General features: G+C 58.7%; 3 protein-coding genes across 6 annotated transcripts in view; all 3 read left to right on the forward strand.

Annotated features, from left to right (window-relative positions):
- Window positions 1–5,881: 5,881 nt before the first annotated feature.
- Window positions 5,882–9,253, forward strand: LOC120410913 (NOTCH regulated ankyrin repeat protein). Its single transcript, XM_039561813.1, has one exon. The coding sequence runs from the start codon at window positions 5,924–5,926 to the stop codon at window positions 6,278–6,280; it is 357 nt and encodes a 118-aa protein (XP_039417747.1). The 5' UTR covers window positions 5,882–5,923; the 3' UTR covers window positions 6,281–9,253.
- Window positions 9,254–19,222: 9,969 nt separating this feature from the next.
- LOC104688208 (protein AMBP) lies at window positions 19,223–24,763 on the forward strand. Of its 3 annotated transcripts, none has more exons than XM_010397582.3 (10): window positions 19,223–19,422; window positions 20,044–20,186; window positions 20,475–20,551; window positions 21,038–21,151; window positions 21,758–21,859; window positions 22,514–22,551; window positions 22,976–23,054; window positions 23,140–23,307; window positions 23,462–23,638; window positions 24,618–24,763. In XM_010397582.3, exons 1-10 carry the CDS (start codon window positions 19,309–19,311, stop codon window positions 24,647–24,649), a joined length of 1,044 nt encoding a protein of 347 aa, XP_010395884.1. In that variant the 5' UTR covers window positions 19,223–19,308; the 3' UTR covers window positions 24,650–24,763. The 3 variants fall into 3 exon arrangements, with proteins under 3 accessions (XP_010395884.1, XP_039417928.1, XP_019140293.1); XM_039561994.1 differs by lacking the exon at window positions 24,618–24,763 and adding an exon at window positions 24,225–24,289; XM_019284748.2 differs by lacking the exon at window positions 23,462–23,638.
- A 1,067-nt stretch (window positions 24,764–25,830) lies between these two features.
- The window catches only part of RABL6 (RAB, member RAS oncogene family like 6), a 50,530-nt gene continuing 49,163 nt past the window's right edge, over window positions 25,831–27,197 (forward strand). The window contains exon 1 of one of the 2 annotated variants that reach the window (XM_039561608.1): window positions 25,831–26,078. In XM_039561608.1, coding sequence (XP_039417542.1) covers window positions 25,832–26,078 — 247 coding nt within the window. In that variant the 5' untranslated portion in view covers window position 25,831. The remainder of the gene's footprint in view (window positions 26,079–27,197) is intronic. The other variant, XM_039561609.1, reaches the window with a different exon arrangement.

Genomic DNA, 27,197 nt, shown 5'->3' on the forward strand with positions numbered 1-27,197 from the left:
CATGGAACAAAACAGCTCCCAAAGGATTCCATCCAGCTCCTGGGGGCAGGGGCAGTGGCTGGGACCCAGCACAGCACCTCTTCCTTCCTGCTGCCCGCAGGAGGTGGTGCCGTGGTGGGAAGTGTGCAGCAAGGTCACCTCCAGTCACAGACACGGTCAACAGCAAATTCCATGCCGGATCAGCCTTGAGGAGCATCCAGGAGGTAATAAATTGTCCAGTTTTGAATGGTGGATACAAATCAAAGGGAATTAAAGCAGCTTTCTGATCAGTCTACAATATTGTTTCCTTATCTGGCTGCTTAAAAAAAAATAATTACAAAATCCCATTGTCTGTGTCATACTAATGTTTAACATTTATTAGGGCAGTAATGAACCCTCCTTGGTTTTATGGAGCCGTTTGATCCTGCATGGGAAGGGCAGCCCCAGCAGTGTTCTGGCAGGGATGAGCGCTCTGGGTGGGCTGCCCACTCCAGAGCCCCTGCTTCACCTGGGCTCAGCTCCTGCCCTTGTGTGATAGGATGTGGTCATGGGGGGACGCTGGGATAAAACAACACTGAAGAAGGGTTTTATTGCTCTTTATCATGAATGAGATCTGACTGGGCAGCATCCATCCCTCAGCCCTGGGAAACCACACGCTGCATCGGATGTCAGATGGTTCCTCTCCTCTCCTTGTGTCCTCCCGCACATCCTTCGGAGTTTGACGGGGACAAGGTGTTTGGCGCTCAGGCCAGCTTTAGTTTACAAACGAATATATCAACATTGTTCCTCATCAAGCAAGAATGCACTTCCCTCCCTTCTCCCCCACCTTATCCCCATCCCCTTCCGAGCAAACTTCCTTCCTCCTGTAATCTGGAGCGGAAACCTCACCACATATTTGACCGGCTCACAGAAGTCAGCTCAGTGTTCCCTGGCGTGACTTTGTGCCTTGAACTAGGGCTGGTTGGTCCCTAAGGCAGCCGGCAAGGCACGGGAGGAGGAGGAGGAGGATGGGGGCTGTACCCCTGCCCATCCTCATCCTGGAGCCACTCTTCCAGCCGGATGCTCCAATTGAGCTCCCAGTTGCTCGGCTGCCGTTTTCAAACAAACCAGCGTGGTTTTGGACACGGACCCAGCCCGAGCTGGCTGTGAGCTCCAGCCCTCGTGCTGCCCCACACCGCAGGAATGCTGGTCCCACAGGCCAGAGGTGCTGCTCACAATGAGGGGAGAGGAGAGAGGGGTCGGTTGAGGAGGGACATTTGCATCAATCAGGTCTGTGTCTCCAGCCAGCTCTATCAGCACCTGCAAAGTGAATATATGGTCCCTCCACGTGCCAGTTTTCCAGAACCAGAAGCCCCACAAGCAGCTGCCAGCACACCAGGTCAGGGACATGTGGTGGTGTCAGGCTGGAGCCATGGCAGTTTGGAGAACGTGTGCTCAGTGGTCACAGGGACATCAGTCAGGGGGATGCCTCAGCATGGCCTGGCAGCACTGAGACATTGGAGCAGCCAGAATCCCTGCCTATGGCACCGGGCAGGAATTCTCCATCTCCAAGTGTGTCCCAGCTGGTGGCCTTTTGCTCCCAGAGCATTTTTGTGTTGCCAGACACTGAGACCATAGGCTACCTCAGAAGAGCTGCAGCATTTCCAGCAAGGTAAGGACTAACAAGATGGGGCACTGGAGTGGTTAAAGGCCAAGTTGCAGTGAGATAACCCAAACTGCACAGCCCAGCACCACGTCCTCCAGCCCAGGACACCCCTGCCTGTGTGCCCCCCAGAGGACAATGACTACGTGTAGTGTTATGACCCTGCCTGAGTCTCACTCTGGTTTTAAATTCTGTTTGTCACAGGCTGGGAGGGAGGGACCATGCATCTACGGTGACATCCGTGGGAAGTGGCAGTCCCTAGACCATGTTCCTGCAGTGGCCCCTGTGGTGTGGGACTCCCAGGAGGGTGCCCTTGTCCACAGAGCTTCTCAAACCCCTCATGAGGGCTTTGCTTGCGGTGCTGTGCTCCCTGCACAGGACACAGGGCACCCATACACATGTCCTCACCGCAAGAGCATGAGGTTTCCCTTGCCAGCCCCCAGCTCTGGCCTCAGGAGCTCTGCCTTCAGGGTCCCAGCCCATCCGGGCACAGCCCGGGTGCCACCGAAGGCTCCTGGTGTGTGATGTGTCCATGGGGAGAGCATGAAGCCAATCCCACGGCCACGCCTCTGCGTGCGCAGCTCTCAGACCACAGGGAGGACGGGTGTCCCCTGAGACACCCACAGCCCCTTCCCCACCAGGGACAGGGATCCCCTTTCCAGCCCCTAAGGGTGAACCCGCCCAAGGGAGGCTGTTCCCACGCAGCAGCCCCGGCTGGGCTCCCCGCACCCCCACATCCCACATCTCGGCGGTGGGGCAGGCGGCACTGGCCGAGCCCCGCGGCTCTGCCAAGAAGCCGGGAGGCGAAGCGCCGGCGTGGCCAGCGGCGCAGGAAAGCTCCGCGCTTCCTCCGGCTGCGGGGAGCCGAGCGGGCAGGGCGCTCTCCCTCGCACGCCTTTCGCTGGGGCTCTGCGCTGGGAAGAAAAGCTCCCGTCTTTCCCACGCTCTCCGACACATTTTAATGAATTAAGTGGGGGCACGCCCCCTCGCCGCCTGCCCCGGATCCGTCCCCCCGGCTCTCCGGCTCCCTGCAAGGAGGCCTCGGGGGGTGGTTGGACTCTCGCTGCCGTGTCCGCCTGGCCGGGAGGACGGGCATGACCCGCTGGGATTTTTTGGAAGAGGGCTGCGACGTGCCCAGCCCAGCGCGCCCAGCCCCGGGGCGGCTCTGAGCCCCGCCGGCGGTGCCGGTGGCAGCCGGCCCTTCTCCCTCCCGCAGGCTCTCACGGGCACGGGGAAATTTGGCCGTCACGTCTCCTGACGAGGGGAAATTTGTTCCGCGCCTCTCGCCGTGACCGCTCGCTTAAGGCATCGCAGCTCCGGGGCCCTTCCCCGCCTCCCGCCACGTCCTCCCCTCGCCTCAGAGGGAGCGGGGAAGCCGCTGGGTGGGACTGCTGGTTGTGCAGGGCCCATAGAGCGAGGGCAGGGGCCTCCCAGCGCCCGCCGCGGCCCCTCGCAGCCCCTTGGCGGCCGGCGGGCAGCAGAGCCGTGCGGGGAGCCTGGCCCGGCCGTCACACGGCTCCCGGCTCCTCTCCGGTCACAGAGCTGGCTCCAAACTGTAGTTGAAATGCAGCTTTTCAAATTTGTCTTTTTATTTTCCTTTTTTTTTTTTTTTTTTTCTTTTCCCCTGCTTTTCGCTCTTTCCCCTCCCTCTCTGGCCCCGTTCCCAGGCCGAGTCCTGCCCCCACCTGCCAGTCCCGAACATTTGCATGGCTGGGTCCCTGCCCGGGCTCTTTTTCTCACCAGTGTCACTGGCAAATGCAGATTTGCTTGCGAGGATGTAACTCTGGCCAAGTCCCAGACCGGGGAGGTGTGAGCAATTCCCACTCTCCCACGGCTCGCTCGCAGGGCTCCACACCTCGCAGGGTACGGCCCGTAAATGCACAAAATCGGCTGTCCCGGGATATTTAGGAGTGAAAAGGAGAGGGCGCGCCGGGAAGAGCGGAGTCCCGACCCCCAGGCCATCGCACCCAGGTCCGGCAGAGCTGCCGCACGACCTCACCGCCTTCCCTTTCCCCGCTTTGCCGGGATGGGTTTGCTGGGATTGGTGCCAGGGGACGGTCCCGGGCTGCGGTGGCTCCAGCGCTCCCCGCACGCTGTTTGCACTGCGGGCTGTGCCGGCCCCCGGGCACAACCGGAGCTCCCGTGAGTCACCGTGAGTCACGGCACGTCCCGCCGCTCACAGGGAGCCGACACAGGGAGACAGGACAGGGATTGCCGGCTGGTGATTGCCGCTGGACACCATGGCTGGGGAGATGGGGACAGAGCCACCGCCTGCTGCCCGGGACGGGGCCCTCCGGGGGACGAGACAAGCAGGGGTGGCTCCTCTTCGCTGTCCTCGGGCAAACCCCAGAGCTTCGGGCCCTGAGCCCATCTCAGTGCCTGTGCCAGCGCTGCAGAGGCCGCAGGTCTCAGTGGCACAGGGACATCCTGGGAGAAGCTGCACAGGCACAGGAGAGCAGAGGGGGGCTCTGCAGCCCCCAGCAGCAGGAATGGTCCAATCCCCCCTATTCCATGAGAACGATGGACTGCAACACACTCACATTAGAGAGGTGTGACGGGGAGAGCTCTGGCCTGGGGAAGCCAAACCGTCAGAGACCAGACAGATGGAACTGGGATAGAGATTGGGATGAGATGGGCATAGGATGGGCATGGGTGAGGAGATGGGGATGTGGATTGAGATGGGGATGGGGGTGTGCATGGGCATAGGATGAGGGTGGAGACAAGGACAGGATGGAGATGGGCAGATGGGCAAGGAGATGGGGATGGATGCGAAGATGGGAATGGGATAGGAATGGGGATAGGGATGAGAACAACTAACTGCAGAAATGGACTTCAAAAAGAAGACCCTTATGGGAGGAGAATGAGGAGCTGCTTCAACAACTCCTTACAGCCTAAATCTAGCTGGGATGACAAGAAGGACCCAGATGGGGCAGGAATGGTCCCAGGCTACTTCAGCTGCTGGAGAAAGCCACGGGAACAGGCCGTGGGGCAGGTCACACTCGGAGCTCAAGGCCACTGTCCTCCAGCCGTGTGACAGACACTCCGTGATGGCACATTTCATCGGCTGGGGCTGAATTTAGCAGTTGGCCGATTTCTCCCTTTCCCTCCCCAAAAGGACACAGCAGCAGTGCCAGGTGACAGCAGCTAGCCACCCAGCTGCCCCGGCGCGGCTGCTGTCACCTCGGTTTATGACACGCTCCTTCCTCTCTGCGCGCACCTCCCGCCCGCTCCTGCTGACCAAATGCCCGGGAGGCGGCGGGAGCTGGCCCGAGAGCGCCGCTTCCCACCTGGACCCGCCGTTTGCTCCCCGGGGACCAAACGGGAACGGGAGGGGGGCTGAGGACTGGGGGCAAGAGGGCCCCGCCAGAGGGTTCCCCCAGCACCGTTTCTGGCTGATGCACTGTTTTCGGGATTTTTTGCCCATTTTCCCACCTCCCTGCGGTGTCCACAGCTGCCAGCGCTCCCGCACCAGGAATGCGGTCATCGGCTGGGCAGCGGGTCCGACCCCGGATAAAGCCCCGGGCAGCCGAATTGAGCCACTCCAGGACTGGCGGGATATAGTGGGGGCTGCATCTTTTCCCCCTTAAATCAATCGTACCCGTGGGTCCCTGAAACCCGGTGCGGCCCCCCCTGGGAGCCCGCAGAGGGGCTGAACCCCGCGAGCTGAACGCCCCGTTCTGTTCCGTGACCTGTCCCTGTTGGCTCGTGGGGACACAAACCCGCAGCAGCAGGGGTCCCCCAAATCGAGGGCAACCGCAGCCCCGTGGTGACCGCCATTCTTGCGGGTCCCGGCTGGGGGGCCCGAGCCGAGCCGAGCCGGAACCGAACGGACCCGAACAGAACGGAACGGAGACGAGCGGAGCCGAGCGGGGCCGAGCGGGGCCGAGCGCAGCCGAGGCGGGAGCGCCCCCATCGCCCCCTCCCTCCCTCGCAGCGCGCGCGGCGCCCGCGCCCGTCCCGCTCCCCGCGCGGAGGGGGCGTGGCCTCCCGTGCCTGCCACGCCCCCCGCCCTTCCGGGCCAATAGGCGCGCGGCGCCAGGCCCCGCCCCCGCGGCGCGTCACGGCCGTGCCATTGTTATGCAAATAAAAGGGCGGGTAAAAGGCGCGCGCGGGGCCGGGGCGCTGCAGAGCGCGGAGCGCGGGGCAGCGGAGCACCGAGCGCAGGAGGCGGCGGGGCCGGGGCGCGGCGGAGCGGCGGCACCACAGCCCAGCCCCGGCAGCAGCACCGCCCGCCCGCCGCCGCATGCCCGGGCGGGCGCCGCCGTCGCCGTCCATGCGGGGCGGCGGGGCCGAGGCGGCGGCATGAGCCAGAGCGAGGTGTCGCCGTGCGCGGCGCCGCCGCCGCCGCCCCCCAGCCAGCGGGTGTTCCAGGAGGCGGTGCGGCGCGGCAACACCAAGGAGCTGCAGTCGCTGCTGCAGAACATGACGAACTGCGAGTTCAACGTCAACTCCTTCGGGCCCGAGGGGCAGACGGCGCTGCACCAGTCCGTCATCGACGGCAACCTCGAGCTCGTCAAGCTCCTGGTCAAGTTCGGCGCCGACATCCGCCTGGCCAACCGCGACGGCTGGAGCGCCCTGCACATCGCCGCCTTCGGGGGCCACCAGGACATCGTCCTCTACCTGATCACCAAGGCCAAATACTCCGCCGGCGCACGGTGATGCCGGGGCTGCCCCCCCGTTCCGCTCCTCCGGGATGCCGGGACCGCTCGTCTGGTGATGCCGGGTCCCCCCCACCCCGCGCTCCCCGGCGATGCCGGCTCCCGCTCCCCCGGTGATGCCGGGGACCCTCCCGCTCCCCCGGCCGCCAGAGCTGCTCCCGCCCCCGCCCGGGGGGGGGTTTGGCGAAGATTTGGGGCCCCACGCAGAACACGCCACCGCTTTTACATTTTTAAGTTTTTTGGTTGTTTGTTTGGTTTTTTTTAATCTTCCAAGGGTTGTTTCCTACTGTAACGTGGTTATTTTCTTCCATCTACCTCGGCTGCACTCACAGTATTCACGGTTTCAGTTTGACATCTGGGCAGATGCTTTAACACCCCCCGTTCCCTCCCCGCTAATATTTAATCCCCCTTCCCGCTCCCCTCGCTCCCGACCCTCCCATTTAAAGTGTTCTGGCTCAGAAACGAATTCATTTCAACGCCCCTCAAAAGCCACCCCGCAGACCCCCACTGGTGCCGGGGTCCCCTCTCCGGTGCCAGCCGCGGCCCCGGGCGCGTTGCCCCGTCCCTGGGCTGGGGCTCCCGGCCGGCCGCGGTCCTTCCCGCCGAGGAAGAATGGCAAAGTCTTCCTCCTCTCCAACGTTCTCCCAGTGTTTTCCCACCGCTGACTTTTTCTGTCGAGGCGACTCCGTTGGAATATGACAGACGTGGTTTTCTCACCCCGATTGCTCCTGGGTTTGGTTGATTTTGCGTTGGGTTTTCTGCTTTGGTTCTTCCTTGGGTGTCCGAAGAAAGTCTGCGTCCTCACCCGCTCCACGAATCTGTTTAGCACACGTGAGATCCCAGGAAAAGACACTGAGTCCTTGTGGTTTTGTGTGTAAAGGGGGATTAGCAAATCCTGGACTTTTTTTCTTTTTTTAAAAAAAGTGAAATAAACTCTAGAGGCAGAGGATTTGCTTTTGCACAGAAAAGGGGCGCGAGCGCTCTCTGCTGCCTACAGAGATGCTGGAAAACTACTGAAAAGAGTTTGGGAACTTTTATTTTTTTTTCTATTGGTGAAACTTGGATAACACTTCTCAATGCAGAACGATTCACTTGACGTACGTACACTCACCCGCCTTTTATAGGAGATATATATCCCGACGTATATATCTTTATAAAGGAAAGGGAGGAAGCAGAGCAAGCCACCCGAAGGCGCATTTTGAAGTGACTGCACGTATAATCGCAAATGCTGCTTTTTTATTGCTATGGCACAAGAACATCCATTTGGAAAATGCGGAAAAGTTCAGAAGTCTCCTTTCTCCCGCTGGTCTTTCAGCCCTCTTCTCCTCGTCTGCACTAAAGCCATCCGTATCACTGCCATCTCCCCGCTCTTTCCTCTCGCTCCCTGCATCCAAACCATTCCGATTAAAAAAGAGAAAAGAAAATAGTTACCTGCTGGTTTATTGGGGTTGTGTCTTACCTATTTATCATGTCTGTATATATTTGTGGGTGAAGATTGTGAGCCTGGTTTTGTTTGGAGCTGGTGGTGAGTGTTTCAAAAATACGGTTTGGGATATATGCTTTTTGTTGCTGTTCTTTTTTTTTTTTTCTTTTCCTAGTCTTAAAACTAAAAAAAAAAAAAAAAAAAAAAAAAAAATCCTAGAGTCTGCCCTGATTATTTCCCATTGCACTGAATATTCTGCTTTGTCTCTGATGGTTTCACCTGCAGTTGTTTGGGGTTTGTTGGGGTTTTTTGTTTGTTTTTGTTCTTTGTCCACTTCCACAATTTGAGATGATTTCAAAAGCTCCAGATTTAAAGAAGAAAAAGAGAAAAAAAAAAAAAAAGCCCTGTCAAAAGTGTCTACTGTTAATGCTGTAATTTGCAAGGAACTGCTTGGCCGAAGTCTTTCTGTGAGCATGGAAGGGGGTGTCCAGCACTTCCACTGGTGCTTCTGTGCGATAGTTACGGGGTGGGAACAAAACCTTTCCTAGTGAGGTTTTATCGTTGTTACCAGATGGTTGCACATTTTATTTTTTTTTTTACGTAAATGGATTTGTCACAATGAAATGTCATAACATTTATGACATGATATTAAAAAGTGTATTGTAAAGCCAAGTTCTAGATGGATTTTTAAAAAGAAATCTTGGTTATAAACCCAGTCTAAAGGGAGCTCTGTCCAGTGTTGTAAAGACAACATGATGTAACCCATATTTATATTTTTATAAAATACCTATTAAGACTGTGAATCTCCTGTGTGAATTGCTGGGTGAGTTGTTTAAGAAAAGTATTGTTCCTTTCCAGACTCCTGGAGCTTTAGACACGCTGAGATTTTTGGGAAACTGTACGTCGGGGAAGGGGGTTTGCTCTGAAATTGTGAGTTGATGTATTTTTACATCCCTTTGTATTTTACTGAAAAGCTGCTGCCCTTCCTAGTCCCTAGAGTTTCAATTTTCTATGCAACCCCCACACCCCCGTCTCTCTTGATCCTGAGAAGTAAAAGGGATGCAGATTGATTCAAATTGAAATGAGGGTCCCCCCACCCCCCTTGTTGGCTCATCGTGCTGCTGACCCTTCACGCCAAAACGGGGAGTACAAGAAAAAAAAAAAGAGGCAGGTGGGGGAGGCTCTTTCATGCATGACTGGTTGCCTTCCAGCAGTCATCTTTTTAATTATTATTATTATTTTTGTAAGAAGAATATATTGATAATGTCAGTGAAATAAGCAGACATTGAAGCTGATGCACAGATTGCTCCAGAAAGGAGTTTTTCTGTAGATTTTTCTTTAGATGCGAATACCTTTTTTAATTATGTTAATTAATGTTAAGAATTTTTAGGCTTATATTGAAGCTGTATGTGGGTCACTATATGATCATTTCTAACTGGATAAAGTCTGTACAGTACAGCATATTCCTGAGTGTATGATATAGACCTGTAGCCCCAGAGTGCGAAATTTATAAATAAATTTTTCATTGATCTTTTTATAAAAAAAAACAAACCAAGGCTTTTTTGTTTGTTCTTTTCCATGTGGTTACTGGCAATGCTGGGTGTTTCCTGTGGTGGGGGGTGGCTGGCTGGGACCCCAGGTGTCTCCTCTGGTGTCAGACCTGCAGCTGTTCTGGGTTTGAATGCAGCCCGGGAGCTGGATGGCTGGGGTGGATTTGGGGGGAAGTGTGTGGCCCCTTCCCACAGGCTGGAGGAAGTTCCCTGCACTCAGGGGTGTCCTGGGTTGCCCCGTCCCAGTGTTCAGAGGCTGGTGGAGGGGTGATGGCTCAAACCAAACCCTGGTGCTGGATGGGCACGTGCTGTTTGGGACATTCCTAAAGATGCTACTTGTCCCCAGGAAGTGAGGGCAGAGCTCAGCAGCCAGTCCTGGGCCTGGGGAGTTTGGGGTGCATTTTCGGGGCTGCAGCCCCAGCCTCTCTGGCTGAGCACCCCGCAGCTCCCTGTGACCATTCCCAGCCTTTTGATTCGAGCGTGGGCCCCAGCAAGGGTTTGCGGCCCCTCGGGCTGTGGAGATGGGCTCAGTGGTGTCTTCAGCTGCCCCCAGGAAGGGGCACAGGGTGAGGGTCAGCATGGCCTCTCCATCCCCAAAGGCTTCTCTGTCCTCTGGCATGGCTCAGAGGGGGCCCACGGCCGGAGCTGAGCTCTTCTCCTCGGGAGGCTTTCCAGGCAGGACCGGCTGCTCCGGGAAGGGGGAAGAGCAGAGGCAGCCCCATGCCTGCACTGGTGGGCCCTGCCCAGGGCCAGGGCTTTTAAGGCAGGATGCAGGCAAGCCTCCCTCGCTGGCAGCACTGGGGGGTCGGATGAGGCTTTTTCTCTATCAATAATTCTGCCAGCTCTGCAAATGCCTAAATCCCAGGGAACTTTGTGCCTGCCCAGTTTGGCTCTGGGTGTGGGTTCCCAGGGATGTAAGGAGTGGCGTCCTGCAACCACAGTGGGGAGGAAGCCTGGAGAAAAGGCTCAGTGTGACCTTTCCAGGTTGGCCAAACTCCACTCCAACGTGCCAAGCCCTGTGCCATCTGCTGCCAGCACGGGCCAGTGCCTGGCACAGACACAGCTGGTGTCCCCAGGTGCCCTGGGGACACACAGCCGCCCGGGCAGCAGCCCAGTGTGGACAATCTGAGTGCCTCGGATGGATTTGAGCAGGAGAAAAAAGATGATGCCAAAACCCTCAGTCATAGCCACTGGTGGTCCTGGGGGTCCTTCACCCAGGGTCCTGCGGCAGCTGCTGACTCCAAATGTGTTGGGAGGTGTGGGGTGAGCACCACTCCCCTCTCCTGCCATGGCACTGTGTGACAGTGACCACCAGCCTGTGCCACCGAGCCTCCCAGTGGCTGTGCTCCCCAGGGCACACGGGGTTACACCTGCGGGTGGGGATCATCCCAGCCTCATCCCTCTGCGCTTGGAATGCTGCAAAACCTCATCCTGGCGCCTGCATTGGGATGTCACAGAGCTGGGCTCACCTGGCTCAGCTCAGCCCTGCAGCTTCTCACCCTTCACCTTGTCCCAGGGCCCCAGAGAGCTGGGCTGGGCCAGCCACCACCTCAAGGAGGGGTTTTTCTGGGGAAACACAGCATTCCTGTGCATGGCTCCTCTCCCCACAGTGGATGGGGTGGGCTGGGGTCTCCAGCAGCCCCTGATTTGGGCACCCCCCTGGAACCAAGCCCAGCAAAGCCACTTTATGTTCCCCACATGTGATGGCCCTGGCAGTGGGGATGTGCTGAGGGCGCAACTGAGCCCCAACCCCAGGGCTGAGCACCCCGGGGAGCAGCTGCCCTGGTGCCAGGCTCTTCCCAAGGCCTGTGGCCACCCTACTTTGCCGCTTTCCTCTGCAGAAACCCTGTCCAAGAAATCTAGGAACTTCAAAGACTTGGGTTTTTATCCCCTTTTTTTCTTTCTCTTTTCTATTTTTGTTCAAATAGCACAAAAATATTGGATGGTTTGGTGGCGTAAGCGCATTCTTCTGGCATTTTTGCCTGTCCCTGGCTGCGTGTTATTGTCCGTCAGCCGCATTACGTAGGTGCTGTTGTTCCAAGAGAAACCAAAGCAAGAATTTGAACTTTCAAGTGCTTCCTGCCATTGTCTTTTGCTTTTGTTTGTGCTGCTGACTCCAAACCAGATGGATCGGGCTCCCCTCCGGCTGGGGGGCGATGGGAAGTCAACACAGCCCGGCGAGGTTTGACAGCTTTGTCTTCTCTTCTATTGCCCTTCATCCGTCAAGCCCGGCCATCAGCGCTGAATCGGCCGCTGCATATGGATGCGGGGGAGGAGGTGGGATTTTATTTGAATTTCAGGGAGCTTAACACAGTAAGTAATGAATGAGAAAGAAAGACAGCGAGCCGGCGAGCAAGAGGGGACAGGCTGTAATCAAAATTCAGGACATTTTAAATGGATGCTTTGTTGGGCGTTTGTATGACTATGATAATGCCACAGCCCGACAGTCCAAAGAGGAGTTACCTTTTTTAACAAAAAAAATCACAATCAACTTCTGTTCGGTGCTGGCGAGGAGCTGGTGGCTCGGGCTGCCCAGCCAGGCTGGCCTCCTTTCCAGACTTCAGAACTTTTTGCGCCTTCTCAAGGCTTTCTGGGCTCCATCTGGATGGATGGATGGATGGATGGATGGATGGTCAGCAGCACCATGCAGGACAGGACAGCTCATGATTTCAGCCTGTTTTTGCTGGTGACCCAAAGCTGCTGCAGTATTTGGTGCTGGGACTGGGTGCAGAGGTCCTGTCCCCCATATCCATCCCAGGTCACCCCATTCCTGCAGCATGGAGTAATTTTTTGCTCTTCTTGGGGTGTACACGAGCTTCACACACTGCCATGAGGTGAGCGTGGGATTTTCAGTGCCATCCCCCATGCCCTGAAACCACTGCCACTCTACAGGCCCCCATGCTTAGAGGACTGCATCCTCCCCGGGATGCTCCCAGGCCTGGGATGTACCAGCACAGCGCAGGCAGCTCCCATTTCTCCTTGCTGCAGCAAGTGCTCCCAGGAATGACGCTGCTCCACTGTGCAGGAACCTCTTCCCGAAAGCTCCTCAGCTGCCATGTTCCTCTGCCACCACGAGCACCCATCTTGGGTTGCCCAGGGAGAGGTGACCTCTGGGTCTCACCCTGGGTGGGACACAGACCTGTAGGTTTGGTGGAATTTTTGTCTTTTTTTTGTTAACAGGCTTCTCCTCCTGAGAATAAATGGTCAAGCAGGGCAACGTCGTGGTTTTGGGGAGGACAGTGGATAGGATTTGGGTCTGGAAGGGTGGAAGGTGCTTGGCTGGAGGGACTGAGGGATGGCAGGGGGCCTGGGTGGATCACTGGGGAGGGATGGGGAATAGAGGCCTGATGGGATGGATGGGTAAGGGGTGGGTAGAAGAATGGAGAGAGGCAAAGCTGGACAGCTGGAAGGATGATGGGGTCAGGGATGGTTGGGACAACTGTTTTAACTGGAAACTCCTCATTCAGCCTGACTCCCAAGAGCGTTCTTGTGGCTGGGAGCAGACTCTGGGGGCAAGCCAAGGAGAGCAGCACCTCCAGCAGCACTGTCAGGTGGTGGCAGATCTCAGCCCAGCTGAGCTGGTGGTGTTCTCCTGGCTCTTTTTAGGAGGAGGCTCCCCAGAAAGGGAAGATTCCCCAACCAGCTGCATGTTTATCCCGGTAGGATGGCTGTGGCTCTGCTGACCCCTCCTCAGTGGGGCATGGAGGACCCAGGCATGAGCACAGAGCAGTGGCAGAGTGGGCCCAGTGAGCAGAGCCCTGCGCAGCACTGGCTGGAGGGGACGTGGACAGAGGGGACATTGGCTGGCCAGCACTCCGTGGCTCTGCTGTGGTGCATTTGAGGGGCAGCTGAGGCTCAGCCTTCACATGGAGCCTGAGCAGCACCCTGGGACTGATGGTTTGTGCTCTGAAACACGACAGCACAAAGAGCAGATCCTGGCTTTGAACGAATCCTGTGACCACGGAGAGCCTCTGCCTGGAAGTGGTGACTTTGCAGCCCCCTCTCTCCCCAAGACTGCAACCTCTGTTCTTGTTTCCTCCAGGTGGAAAATCCCTTCTCACCCATGTGCAGTCCCCAGCAATGTTCTCACACATGAATGCAGTTGCACAAACAGGCTCTGAATGTGTGCAGCCCTCAGGGTTTCCTGCCCTGGACTAGACTCTGATGTCTCCATGTGGTCACCCCTCCAGCTGGGGCAGGAGCTGGGTGGCAGCTCCCTGGACTCCTGATTTCCTTTAATTATGTCTAAACCACTCAGTCACTGAGTGGCTGGAGGGCTTTCCCTGGAGTGGGTGCAGGAGCTGGAGGCACTGGTTGCAGTGTGCCCTGAGGGTTTCCCTGGGTGCCCCATCCCATGCCCAGTCTGCCCCTTGGAGAGGAGTTGGGTTTTTCCAGCAGCCCAACACCCTTAGGGAACTGGCAGGTGCAGTGACACTCACTGGGTCCCTCGCTTGGAGGTCACAGATGGGGGACCCCAACGCCCTGCTCAGGGACCTGGGGCACCTGGTGGCCCGAGGGAGCTGGGCTGGGGTCACAGGAAGGTGCTGGCTCAGCACCCACTGCCCGCCTGTGCCCAGGATCTGGGGGGCACAGGGCAGCCCTGCCCTCACTCCACAGTGCCAGGATTGGGCCTCGACCCCCGGCACAGTGCCCAGACAGGGAGCCTATCCCCAGTGGGTCCCCACATTGCTCCCTGCTCACATTCACAGCTACGGTGACAACTCTGAGCCGCCCCCGTCCCATTTTCCACTCACTGCTCCCCCTCATTCAAAGCCTCTGTCCTTTTAAGCTATTTTTTTCCTTCCTATTCATTTCCCGGACGCCTCGATCCTTTTCTCCTGCCTAGCCCCTCTCCTGAGCAGCTGCTATGCTAATAAGCATGAGGCAGAAAAGGGAGCGAGCCTTTGCCGGGCTGGGGAGGAGAGAAAGACCCCAGAGCCCTCCAAATGCTAAATAAATCCAAGGCTGGAGCAGCATCCCCGAACAAAGAGGCCTGGCCTCCCCCCTCTCTTCCCCTCTTCCCAATTCCACCACCTTTTCACATTCAAATCCATTAAACAGCGAGCAGAAAGACCCCGAGTATTCATAGCATTGCATTAAAGAGAAAGCCCCGTGGTCCCTCTCCATCGGGGCCGGGCGGAGGGAAGGGCTCTCCATCCCCACCGGGCTGGGAATCGCCCAGCTCCGGCCCCTGGGCTCGGCGGAGGGAGGACAAAAGCCTCTGGCACCGCACAGGGAGAGCATTTGCCTTTCCCCTGAGATCCAGGGTTCTTCCCCACATGGGACTCTTGGGCTTCTCCAGTGGGATGGAGCCCCTGGTTCCTGCAGGCAGTGCTGGGGGCTGCACTGGAGCCTGGGGGTGCAGCAAGATGGGGCCTCCCACGCCTCCTGCCCTCTGACGGTGCTGGGGAGTGCTACAGCAATGACAGGGCAGTGGGGACACCCAGACCTGAGGGTGGTGAAGATCTCCCCCAGGCAAGGGCAGGTCACTTGATCCCGGTGATGGGCGAGGAGGGAGAGTGCTCCTGCAGGGCCAGGCACAGCCAAGGGCGCTGTGGTGGTGCCCACCAGCCCCCGAGCAATGACCAGCCACCGCTGTGTCACCACGGCTGGTGCCTTCCAGAGGCACCTTTTGCCAAAATTGATGATTTCATACCCACTGTGCCTATTTTACCCTGAAGTCAGAGCAGCTTTCTGGTGCAAAGACCACAGATCTCATTCCCTGAGCAGGAGGAGGCAGGGTTAGAGGTGCATATGCAGTGGGCTCCCTATCAACTGCTGAGGCTGGTGGTGGGATGCCTGAAAGGATGGGACTCATCTCTGGAGGAAAAATAGGTGGGCGTTTCTTCTTCTGCCTTCTGGGATGGAAATGGACACTCACCTCCAGGAAAGATTTCATGCTCTTCTCAGGGACTAATTTTCTGCTGGAATCACAGAACTCCAGGAGATGGGGCTTTTAGTACCAGATACTGAAAAATCTTTTAAATTCGTGGATTTAACATGCTAGGATTGAAGCTGTCTGAGTGATGTCAGCTGGACCATGGAGACCATGAGATGGTCACCTGTGATGCTCAGGAGGCAGCAGTGCCTGGGACCCTCCTGCACAGCTCGGTCAGTGGGGTGGGATTCAGCTCTGATCGTGGGGGTCCATCTGAGGGGGCATCTGGGTTCCACTGTGGAAGAAGGGGAAGGCTGGCAGCACATAGAGCTTCCCTAAGCTTGTTTTACTGCTTGAGATGTCCTGGCATGTCCTTCCTGGCCTCTGCCCCAGGTTCTGGAGCCATCCCAGGTGTCCTGGGCACCCTGAAGCGTCTCAGCTGGCACACTGCTGTCTTTCGGTGCCTGAATCCTGCTCTGCACCAGTACAGTGAGGAGTCTGGAAGGTGATCAAGGCTGCCCTGACAGGCCACCTCTGTGGGCTCAGCCATTTCCCACCCGGGGCTCCTACATTCGTGTTTATGTGGTCACCAGGGCTCCATCCTGACCACTGCAGGTGGGGGGGTCTTCTAAGAGACAGCACAGTTAACAAGCAGTGGGGCACCACCAATTCTGCTGCCAAGGCTGTGGCTGGAAGTGCCCCAGCCCTTCTCCAGGTCTAGCAGACCCCAGCCTACTGCAGGCTCCAGCCTTCCCTTGCGCTCTGACGTCTCCAGCCCTGCAGGATGAGCCCCACAGCTCTGCTGGGGCGAGGGCTGGGAACGTCCCAGAGACACGAATTGCCCCACATTGCTCCCAGACTGGTCCAAGGGCTGCCCCAGCTGCCTCCTCATCCTCGTGGGGCCGGCTGGGGACACTGTGTCCCGAACTGGCCGGGCTGACCCAGGGAACCTTCAGGCACCGCGGCACCGCTGTCTTCCATCGTGGCTGCACCTCGAGGAGCGTGGTGGGACCATCCTGGGCTGGTCTACCTGCGGCAGCAGGTGGGACAGGGGTCCGGGGCGTCTCTCCGAGGGGTTGGCCGGGGAGAAAGGTCCCTGCTTAGCAATGCAGGAATGCAGGTCGGGCTGAATGCGGCGGAGGCGGGTCTGATCTGGTGCCCCACTAAGCCTCCATTCTTTCCCAGCCGGTGCATCTTGTATTCAGGCTGCCTGCTCCTAAGCAGAGCGTCTTTAATCCTTCCCTTGTCTCCTCCATTCCCTTTCAGGCCTTTGGCCAATGGGAAGGGGATGAGCAGCTCTCTGCAGGAAGGAAATTAAAAGCGAGGAGGAGGGTAGGGAGGAGGAGAGCGCGGGGAGGGGGACTTGGAAGGGGAGACAATCCTGGAGTGGAGATGCCAGTCATCGGGGTCTCAATAGCCCCATTCACCCTGCCCAGCCACACAGAAAATCAGGGTCACCAGGATCCATGCCCTGCCTGGAGACAACTGTTGCTTTATTCTTTTTAATTGCTGGAAAACGCAGAAAAGTTCACTTGTGTGTGTGGCTGGCCCCGGTGGGGGCTGCGCCGGGGGGCGCGGGCGGCGGAGGGGCGGGAGGGACGGGGTAGAGCCCGACCCGCAGCGAGAAGGACACAAAAAGCCGACGCACGTGAGGGTGGAGGCTGCGACCCGGCGCGGCGGAGCAGCATCTGCACGGCCGGGCAGCCGAGCGGCGGCTCGGGCACCGGGCGAGCGCCGGGACGGGGACAGGGCGGCATCGCCCCCCCGGCATGCATGGGAAGGGCTCCCGGGGTTTTGGGGTGGAGGGAGCAGGCAGGGAAGAGCCGTGCAGACAGACATGTGTGGGCAGATATGTCCCCACATCTCCGGGCACGGAGATGCCTGGTTGATGTTTCTGGCTGGAGACGCAGAGACCAGGCGGCTCGGAGCACGCAGGGGACATCCAGTGGCACACCGACACCGAACCCGAGGGTGCTGACACAGCTCCCAGGTGGACATAGGGCTGTGCCATCTCCACTTTGAGATGCTGCTCCAAGTGCCACCCCAGTCAGGTGGAGGTTCCGCCTCTGCACCCGCACAGCCATCCCCAGGGATGTCCCAGAGAACAGCTCTGGGGAACCAGCTACCCCAGCTGCCCTCTCACTCTGCCATCCATCCCTCTTGCTGTCCCATGTGCCCAGATGTGGCTGAGCACCAGTCTTGACACACAGGCCATCACGGGTTGTTGCCACCCATCAGCAGCCCAGCAGTGCCACACTGGCAGCTTGGCAGCTGCCCTCCAGCTCTGATGGGTGATGAGTGCCAAGGGACAAACTGGGAGAGGACACGAGTGCCAGGGCCAAAGATGGAGCCAGTCCCATCCTGCCTCCATCAGGGACATCTCTGTGCACCCTTCCCCAGGCCTCCTGTGAGCCGGGGAGGATTTGGGCCTCTTGCAGCCTTCAGATTTGGGTTGCACTTCCTTCCCCAGTCCAGCCTTGTCTCCCTTTGCTCTGCCCTTTGCTGAACACTCAACTTTCCTGTGTGAGGAGCATCAGAGATGTGCTCCCAAGCACTCCATGACCCACGGGACACAAGGCAGTGTCTTCTGAGGTTTCCCTGGTAACTATGTCCTCTTGCAAGTCATAGAATTCCCGACTGGTTTGGGTTGGAAGGGACCTTAAAGTTCATCTTTTTTCTACCCCCTGCCATGGGCAGGGACACTTTTCATTATCCCAGGTTGCTCCAAGCTCCATCCAGCCTGGCCTTGGACACTTCCAGGGATCCAGGGGCAGCCACAGCTTCTCTGGGCACCCTGTGCCAGGGCCTGCCCACCCTCACAAGGAAGAATTTCTTCCTAATATCTAATATAAATCTCTCCTCTTTTAGTTTAAAATAGTTGCCCCTTGTCCTATCACTGTCTGCCCGTGTAAGAAGTCACTCTCCCTCTTTTACAAGCCTCCTCTTAATACAGCCTTCAGCGGTGCCCATCGCTGCCCGGGAAGGGGGCAGGGGGACTCAGGGAGGACCCCCGCAGGAAGGGAGGCTCAGGGAGACCCTCCAGCCGCCCGCGACTGCGGCGGGGCCGGACGGGGCTGTCATTCCTTACCGTCGGCTGCCACCTAGTGATGGAGGGACCGGGGCAGCGGGGACCCCCGGCTTGGGGGCTGGAGCCCAGGGCTTTGCTGAGCCGGGGCCGCTCCTCCGGAGAGAGCAGGCAGGGCGAGGAGGAGGGGGACTACCGAAGGCATCTGTGCCGCAGCTCCGCGTCTGCCCCGCGCTCCCGGCACACCGGGATGCGGCAGGAAGATCTGTCCGTGGACACGTCCGGGCTGTCTGTGCCAGAACCACCGCTACTCGCAGCCCCCGTGCCCGGGCAGCAGCACCCGCCGGTCCTTGTGCAAGGGTCCCTCAGCGACCGCGGGCAGCGGAGGGTGAAAGTCCGGCTGACTTCTGCCAGTGTGCCGCCAGCTCTGGACCTTCTCCACAAACACTGGGCCGTGGCCACCTGGAGAGGGGCTCCTGCCCTTCGCTCTGTTTACAGTTTCCCTCGGGCTGTTTGGTTTCAGTTAATCATCCCACGAAGGCAAACACTGCTGGGAAGGATTGAGGATGGCCCAGCACTTCCCTCTCCTCCCGGCTCAGGGACCCTCGGCTGTGGGATTGGTCACACCCAGCCGGATCCTGGATGTTGGCCATCAGCTTGGGACTGCCTGGAAGCGGTCCAAAAGGGGAGCAGGAAACTCTGTTCCCTATGGACAGTGATTAGGCAGCCTGGGGCAAGCGCTGGGCACCCCTCAGTCCTCTCCTCACGACAGGGTCAGGCTGCTCCGTCAGGGCTGGGGCTCTTTGTAGGATGACAGAGCAGGAATATGAATCCCAACATAGAATAAAGGAGAAAGACATCTCCTGGCCCCATGGTGTAGGGACAGGTGAGGGTGAGGAGCTCAGCCTGGTGTGGCTGGGAGGGTGCTCATCTCCACTCCTGCACCCCACACAGCTCCCTGCAAATCCCCCCCACCGCCAAGGGCAGTGGTGCTCCCCGTGCCGTACACCCCTCCTCCCCCGGCAGTCCCCCCGCAGGCTGGCTGGCCCCGCTGGCCCTGGTCTGAAGGTCACAGTGCTGCACAGTGGGGGCAGCGCAGAGTCCGGGATCCCACTGGAGTGCTGAGGCTCAGAGCACTCCGAAGCCGCCAGCTATGATTATGTGGGGTCTCCTTTCCCCCCTCCTCCTCCTCACTGTGGCTAATGGAACCCCCGTCGGAGACCAGGAGGAAGATATCCAAGTGCAGGAGAATTTTGAGGCTGAGCAGGTAATGGCAGCTTGTGGTCCCTTAATTCTGGGGGCAAAAGGGATGGGGTAAGCTTTCTTTCATTTTCCTCCAGAAAGAAGGGCAATACTGCCCACACCCAGGCCAGGCTGTGCCGGACAGGCATCGGCAGCTTGGCACTCCCTGGGTGCTGCTCAGGGGGTGCCAGCCTTTGGGGTGGGTGGCCTCATCCTGGCAAACCCCAGGCAGGGCAGCTGCAGTCCGAGCTCCCGGGCAGGTGGGTCCCATGGGATGTCTGTGGCTCAGCATGCAGGATTTCTGTGGGATGCAGGCTGCCTGGGAGATCCCCCACAACGCGCCCTGTCCCCTGCCAGGCTTCATACAGCCCTGCACGTGTGCCCAGGTCCGGGTCCCACCGGTATACATGAGGGAATGCCAACCTGATGCCTCCAGCCCTGCCTTGTAGTCAGGGAACCAAGGAAAATCCCGCTCAGTGCTGATACTCTTCCCAAATCCTGCAGCAGCTCTGGCCTCTGCACCCAGCATCATCACCTCCCAGTTTCTCCCTGGGTCAGGAATATTTCATTTCTGCACAAAGCCAGGAGGTGTCCCACCTTGGTGAGGAGGGCCCGTGGTGGAGACGTCTCTCTCTTGTCCCTGCAGATGTACGGGAAGTGGTTCGATGTCGCCATCGGCACGACCTGCAAATGGATGAAGAACTACAAGGACAAGTTCAGCATGGGCACACTGGTGCTGGGCCCCGGCCCCAGCGCCGACCAGATCAGCACTGCCAGCACCAGGCTGCGGTATGGGGCACTGCTGGGGCACTGCGGGAGGGGCTTGAGCCTCCTCCAAAGCCACCCCACCCAGGGGTGCTCCCTCTCCCAGGGGCTGGGACAGACACGGGGGCTATTTGCTCTGCCTGGCATCCGAGCCCTGAGGAGGGGATGGATTGAGCTCAAACACCCAATGCCTTGGGCAGGGCAGTTTCAGGGATCCTGCGCCATGGCCTCGGTGCCCCAGACATGATTTTTATGCCAAAACCAGGGGAAACAATCCCTCCAAGTAGCTGATTGTTTTCTTCCTCCCTCCAGGCAAGGCGACTGCACACAAGTCTCAGGGGAGTACCAGAAAACCAGCACCCCTGGCAAATACACCTACTACAACCCCAGTGAGTTGGGCTGAGGCATGGCTGGGAGATGGGGACCAGCTCTGGGGACAGCTGGTGGAGGGAGAAGGGGCTCAGGAGAGCAGGGTTCAGAGGCCACTCCAGAGTTTGGGTATTTCCAGCCAAAGTACAGAGTAAAGCTGCAGGGAAAGGGCTGTTTGAGCACTGTCCCTGCATAGCCACAGGAGGATGAAATGTTGCAGCAGGTCGCTCCTGTCTGCAGGGTCCCAGCTGGGGCAGGTTCCTACCAGCCACACTGCAGGAGCGTTAGTGATATGTCAGTTGTCTGCAGCTCTTGGTTTCCAATGCCCTCAGCTAAGAGGCTGATGAGCCTAAACGGTGTCATGGCTGTATCTGAGTTTGCTTCCTAAAAATCATGTTTTTTTAATCAGATGCCTGATTTCAGCCCCCAGCTTTGAGGCTGTCCTACACTGCTCCATCTCGCTGAGAGGGGCAGGAATGACGTCTCTGTGTCTCTGTCTCACCCAGAATGGGATGTGTCTATCCAGTCCTATGTGCTCCGTACCAACTATGAAGAATATGCTGTCATTCTGATGAAGAAGAAAAGCAGTTTTGGTCCAAGCACCACCCTGAAGCTGTATGGTATGTCTGGCCATGGCACTTGAGGGCAAGCAGGCTCTGGGGTGGACCAGCACAGCTCAGAAACACCACCCAACCGTCTCTCAGCTCCATTAGCCTTGAGGGACCTGACCATGGGCTTTGGAAATGGTGGCTTAGACCAGCTCATCTTTGGCATGGCAGAGGCAGAGTCTCATGGCTCCATGAGAGCCACATCAGTCAAGGAACATCCAAAGCAGCATGGCATTTGGGATGAAGGTGGTGATACCTGCTTAGAGGAAACCCAGCCCTGGAGTGGCAGGAGAGGCTGTCTTCCGTGATTAAGAAACATTAAACCCACTTTGTCCAAGCCCTTGATCGAGGCTGCTCAAGAACAACAGGCTGCCCAGGGAAGTGGTGACATCACTGTCCCTGTCAAAAAAACATGCAGATGTGGAGCTTAGGGACATGGTTCAGAGTGGACACAGCAGTGCAAGGTCAATGGCTGGGCTCGACCTTTGCTTCCCTGATTGGATGCTGGGAAGGACCAGGAGGCTGATATTGCACCTGCCTGCAGCCACCTGGGCCCAGTGGGTGCTTGGGGGCTGCACTCCCACACCAACCCCACTCACAGCCCATTCTCTTCCCCAGGGAGGAGTCCGGAGCTGCGGGAGGACCTCGTTGAGTCTTTCCATCAGCTGGCTCTGGAGATGGGCATCCCCGAAGACTCCATCTTCATCCTGGCCAACAGAGGTAACCTCCCACAGGGCATGCACCTCTCTCTGTCAGAGCACTCCAGCTGCTCCTTCTTGGTCTGCCAAGCTGGGGAGATGGGGGATGGTCAGCAGGGAGGGAGGAGAGACAAATGCTTTGGCGGCATGGGATGAAAAGGAAATAAGGCCATGTATCAGTCAGGATTCCACCAGAGGAATCAGCTTCCAGTCAGAGGGGTTCGTGCTGGGCTGTCAGGTCAATGCAACCACACCACTGTGCTGGGATGAGGGCATGGGACACTCATGACTGGTCCCCAGGCTGGGTGCTGCCAGCACCTGTGAGGCTCCTTGCTCAGGCTGGGGTTTAGAAGGGGCTAGCATGATGGAGGGTGTGTGTGTGTGTGTGTGTGTGTGTAGGATTTTAGGGGGATACAGGGGGGATGTGGGGATTTTAGGTGGATCGGGGGGGGGGGTGGGGACTTCAGGGAGATGGAGGGAGGTATGGGGATTTTAGGGTGGCACTTCTATGAGCGGGAGGTGGAAAGCAGAAAGAGGGGAAGAACGTTGGGTGGAACAGGTAGGGTGGCCCCTTGCCCAGGGTCCTGCATGTGCACAGTGCTGGACTCACTGAGGTGAGGTTGTCAGGACACCTCTCCTCTCACACTGCTCTTCTTCTCTCCTGCTCCCGGGCCAGGTGAATGTATTCCTCAGGAGACTGAAAATGCTCCCCAGGTGAGTGGCCAGCTGGGACCTTCTGAAGTGGATCAAGGCCAGAGACATCCCTTCCAAGCCAAACTCACTGGAGATCAAGTGTCCAGGGAGAAGGCTCCATGGGCAGGACATGTTGTTTGGGCAGTGGCTCCACACACCATGGAGGCACATCCCCAGCATGAGGCATGACTGGGCACTTTGGGTGTCTTCATCCACAACCTGGGATTGTGGACTCCACCCTGGAAGAGTACAGGGCTGGGAAGATCACGAGGTGTGGAGGGATCACATCCTGCCCACCCAAGATCAGTGACTGGAGACGTGCTGGGAGCACAGAGGGCTGGAGCCTGAGGTGCCCCTGACACAGCCCACCGTGGGGGCAATGGGGTGGGCAGCAGGCCTCACAGGCAGGGACTGATGGCAGCTCTGTGCTTCCTTACTTGTGCAGAGGGCACGCAGAGCAGTCCTGCCCCTGGAGGAGGGCTCAGCCGCAGGACCCCTGCCCACTTACATTGGAAATAAAGAAGGTAGGTCCCAGGGGAGGGGGCTGCATCGGGACGCCCCTGCCCCTCACTCCCGTTTGCCTGTGACCCATGGTGTGCTGGTCCACAGACTCGTGCCGGCTGAGCCGGGACCCCGGGCCCTGCAGCGGGATGCTCTCCCGCTTCTTCTACAACTCCTCCTCCATGGCCTGTGAAACCTTCCTCTACGGAGGCTGTCTGGGCAACGGCAACAACTTCTACTCAGAAAAGGAGTGCCTGCAGGCGTGCCGGACCGAGGGTGAGAATCCTGGCTGGCCCGGGGCACTGGAGGTGCCTTTGCTGAGGCATCACAAAGGGTCTGAGCATTGCCTTGAATGCCACATGTCCGGCATCCATGTGGGAGGTGTGAGGGTCCCTGGAACCCCTGCCTCACACAGCTCCTGTCCCTGCAGCTGCCTGCAGGCTGCCCATTGTCCCGGGTCCTTGCCAGGCCCTGGTGACGCGCTGGGCCTTCGATGCAGCCCAGGGCAAGTGCATCACCTTCAGCTATGGGGGCTGCAAGGGCAACGGGAACCAGTTCTACTCGGAGAAGGAGTGCAAGGAGTACTGTGGGGCTCCTCAGCTGGCAGGTACTCCCCCTGTCCCCTACCCCAGGGCAGCAGCCTGCACCACCTCCTGTCTGGGTCTGCCTGGGGGAGGACAGGGCTGTCCTGGTTCTGGATGGGTCCATGGTGGGCCTGGGATGGGTTTGTCATGGGTTCAGGATCAGTCTGGCTCTGGATTGGTTTTGTGCTCTGCCTGGGATGGGTCAGTCTGGGTCAGGATGGATCCAGGATGGGTGTGTCCTTGGCCTGGGATGGGTTTGTCATGGGTCTGTGGTAGGGGTGGGATGGTTTTGTGCTGTGCCTAGGAGGGATCTGTCCTGGGTGGGGAATATGGCCGTTAACCCACAGACAGCATGGCACAGCAGGGCTGGGCAGGCTGCAGACATGCTGAGGCCATGACTGAACTTCAGCATGGTCTTGATGGAAGGGGGAACGTCCCCAGGCAGGTCGGGGTGCAGTGGGGAGCAGTGGAGGTAACAGCCCCTGGACTGAAAGATTTGGGGGTGTGGGAACCCTGACACCAACTAAGGACCAACCCAGAGTCCCTGTCGGGGGTGTGACACCTGCCAGGCCCCCCAGCTCCAGCCAGTGCAGGGGTTTCCATGACCAGGTTGTCAAGAGTGTGGCAGAGGAAACCTTCCTGCAGAGAGGGCTGACTGAGGCATCTTCCACCACATCCAGCCCTGGGCGAGCCTGCTCCCAGCAGGGCAGGAGCTGGGGACTTCGCCTGACCCCATGCATGTGAGACAGAGCCCGTCTTAGGGCAGAACCCATCTTTTATAATCCCTGCCAGCAATATAAAGTACATTAATGCCACCATGGCGGCTGGTGGGACATGAGGTGCAGGACAGCACATGGGTGTGCACAGAGGGTCTGGACTGCTGCCCTCATCCATCACTGCTGGCAGGGACAAAGTGGCAAGCAGCACCCATCGTCTGTGACTGCAGGGTGATGAGGGGTCCGGGGGCTCTGTCCATCACCTGCTGTGTCTCTCCACTTGCAGAGGATGAGGAGTTTCTGCATCTCTCGAACTGATGCGGGCAGAGGATGAGGGGCCGGCACCCAGCACCAGGGTCCCGCAGGAAGGTGCTGGCAGCTGTGGCAGCACGGGAGATGCCTCCAGCAGTAAATGTCCCTAATGTGACCGAAGAGCCCAGTGTCCATCCTCAAGCCGGCGGGGAGCAGGGTGGGGGGCGCAGGAGGGGCCCTCTCTGGCCTCCCTGGTGGGGTGTCCCCACCTCTGTGGGGTCACTGGGTTCTCCCCACTGCGTCTCTGCCCCTTCCTCAGGCCGCTGCCCACGCAGGGCCGGGAGGCACCGAGAGGCGCAGGGGGTCCCGCTGGATGCGGTCCAGCCCCCATTTCCCAGGGGATGGGGGTGGGCTGCCGGGAAGGGGACAGCAAGGGAGGGAACAAGTCTCTGTAAAGGTGAATGATTGCAGCTGGCTCCGGGTCACGGTGGGACCGGGGAGAGCTGTGTGTGGCCGAGATGGGGGGCACGGGCATGGGGCAGTCACGGGGATTTTATGGGGTTTGCAGCATGGGATTACGGGGTGTCAGAGAGGACCCTGAGGGGTCACAGAACAGAGTTAGGGGATTATGAGGGTCACGGGGAAATGGGGCTGGCACAGGAGCGGACAACATGGGTTATGGGAGTCCCAGTGGGTACAGGGGTCTCGGGAAGGGATTAGAGGTGTTTTGGTCCCAGGAGTGCTGCGGTGGCCTCGTGTGGGGTTATGGGGGTCACGGGTGGGGGGTTGTAAAGCTGCCGGGAGGGGATCGCGAGGATCTTGGGGGGCTGTGGGGGTCCGAGGAGGGCATGGCCGGGGTTGTGGGGGGTTACGCTGCTGGGTGGGTTGGGCTACACTCGGCTTTCGAGAGGGTGACGGGGGGAGTTCCCGGGGTCCCTGCGGCGACCGCGTTCCGCGCCCTTCTGTCCCCCGCCGGCCTCCGTACCCGCGCCGCGCGTGCCCCGGCCCCCCGCGGTGAGGCGGAAGAGGCAAGATGGCGGCGGCGGGAACCCTGCGCCGCCCCCGCTCCCCGCGCCCGGCCCCCGGCACCGGGCCCCCGGCGGGGTTGAGCGGCCCCGGCCCCCCCGCCCCGCGCCGGACCCCGGCCCGGCCCCACCGCCCCGCGCCCGGGACATGCCCCGATAGTGCCCCCCCCTCCCCCGGCGCAGCTTCCTCCCGCCGGGCCGAGCCCGCACACCCCCGCCCCGCATGGGCCGGGCCGGCACCGCCGCAGCCCTGAGCCGCCCCGTGCCTCCGCCGCGGGCCGCCCGGCCCCTGAGCCCGCGCTCGGCCCGTTCCCCGGGGTGCAGGTGTGGGACCACGAAGATGTTCTCGGCCCTGAAGAAGCTGGTGGGCTCGGACCAGGCTGCGGTCCGCGACAAAAACATCCCGGCAGGGCTGCAGTCCATGAACCAGGCGCTGCAGAGGAGGTTCGCCAAGGGAGTCCAGTATAACAGTGAGTCGGAGCGCTGGGCCGGGGGGCTCGGCCGGCCCGGGGGGAGGCGGGCGGCGCCGTCTGGTGCCCGTGGGGTGCCGGGGACCGCAGAGGGGCTGGGAGTGCGTGTGCTTTCCTTATGCACGTTGGTGCTTTTATCCGCATTCGCTCAAAGCCAAGTTTGGAGTTAAATGTTGGAGCTCGTGGGAGGATTGAGGGACGGGAAACTTTTCTCTTTCGGTACAGGACCCGGGACCCGCGGTGCAGCAGCGTCCCTGAGCGCTGCCTGCCGGCTGTGGCACAGGAGAGAGCGCCTTGTACATCAGTTTGTGTCAGTTCAAGCATCGAGAGGGTAACTCCTCTGAGTGCGTGGGTGACCTTCCCTGCAGCCCAGGATAATGGTGTTTATAATTAAGCTCTAGTGGTTGTATGATAAGAGTCTATTAAAAAGCTCAGCCCTGCCAGGCTTTAATAAAAGGTGGACAGTGAATACCTCTGTGTGCTCTTGGTACATAATTTCATCCTGACTGTCTTTTCTGCAACTGATATATCTGCTCTTTTCTCGGGGAATGCTTTCAGAATTCCTTTCCTCTCAGTGTTGAGGCTTAGGGCTGCATTTTCCCCTTGGAGCTCAGTAAAGGTGATTTGTAATACAGTGTTTCAGGAGGGCACTGCAAGTATGTGAAATACGTCCCAAAGTAACAATTGTGAGACAGGGACAGCAGTTATGTCATTCCTGCTGAAAATAGAGCTGGTTCCAGAGAGTGCTGCAAGTACCAGCTCATCTATGTGGATCCAGGCAGGCAGGGGAAGCAGATTGCAGAAGGCTGAGAGATTGGCAGGTGGGAAAAAGACTGATTTGTAAACGTGGCACTGGATATTTTCTGTGAAGGCACACGCGTTGAAGAAATAGAACTTCTGTTGGATCTTGGTCTGAAACAGAACGTGATGAAGTTAGCACTTTGGGGTTTGGGGTGTTTTTTCCTTTGTTTAACGTTACGGCTGTTGACTGTGCTTTGGGACTGAGGTTTCAAAGTGCTCTACTTTACTAGAGAAGCATTTGGTGCCTTTACCCATAGCACATCTGCAGATATGCCAGTGCTGTTTAATTTATAGAATTAGTTAGTATCTTAGCAAGCA

This window comes from Corvus cornix, chromosome 17 (genome assembly GCF_000738735.6).
Source record: "Corvus cornix cornix isolate S_Up_H32 chromosome 17, ASM73873v5, whole genome shotgun sequence".
Taxonomy (NCBI): Eukaryota; Metazoa; Chordata; class Aves; order Passeriformes; family Corvidae; genus Corvus; species Corvus cornix.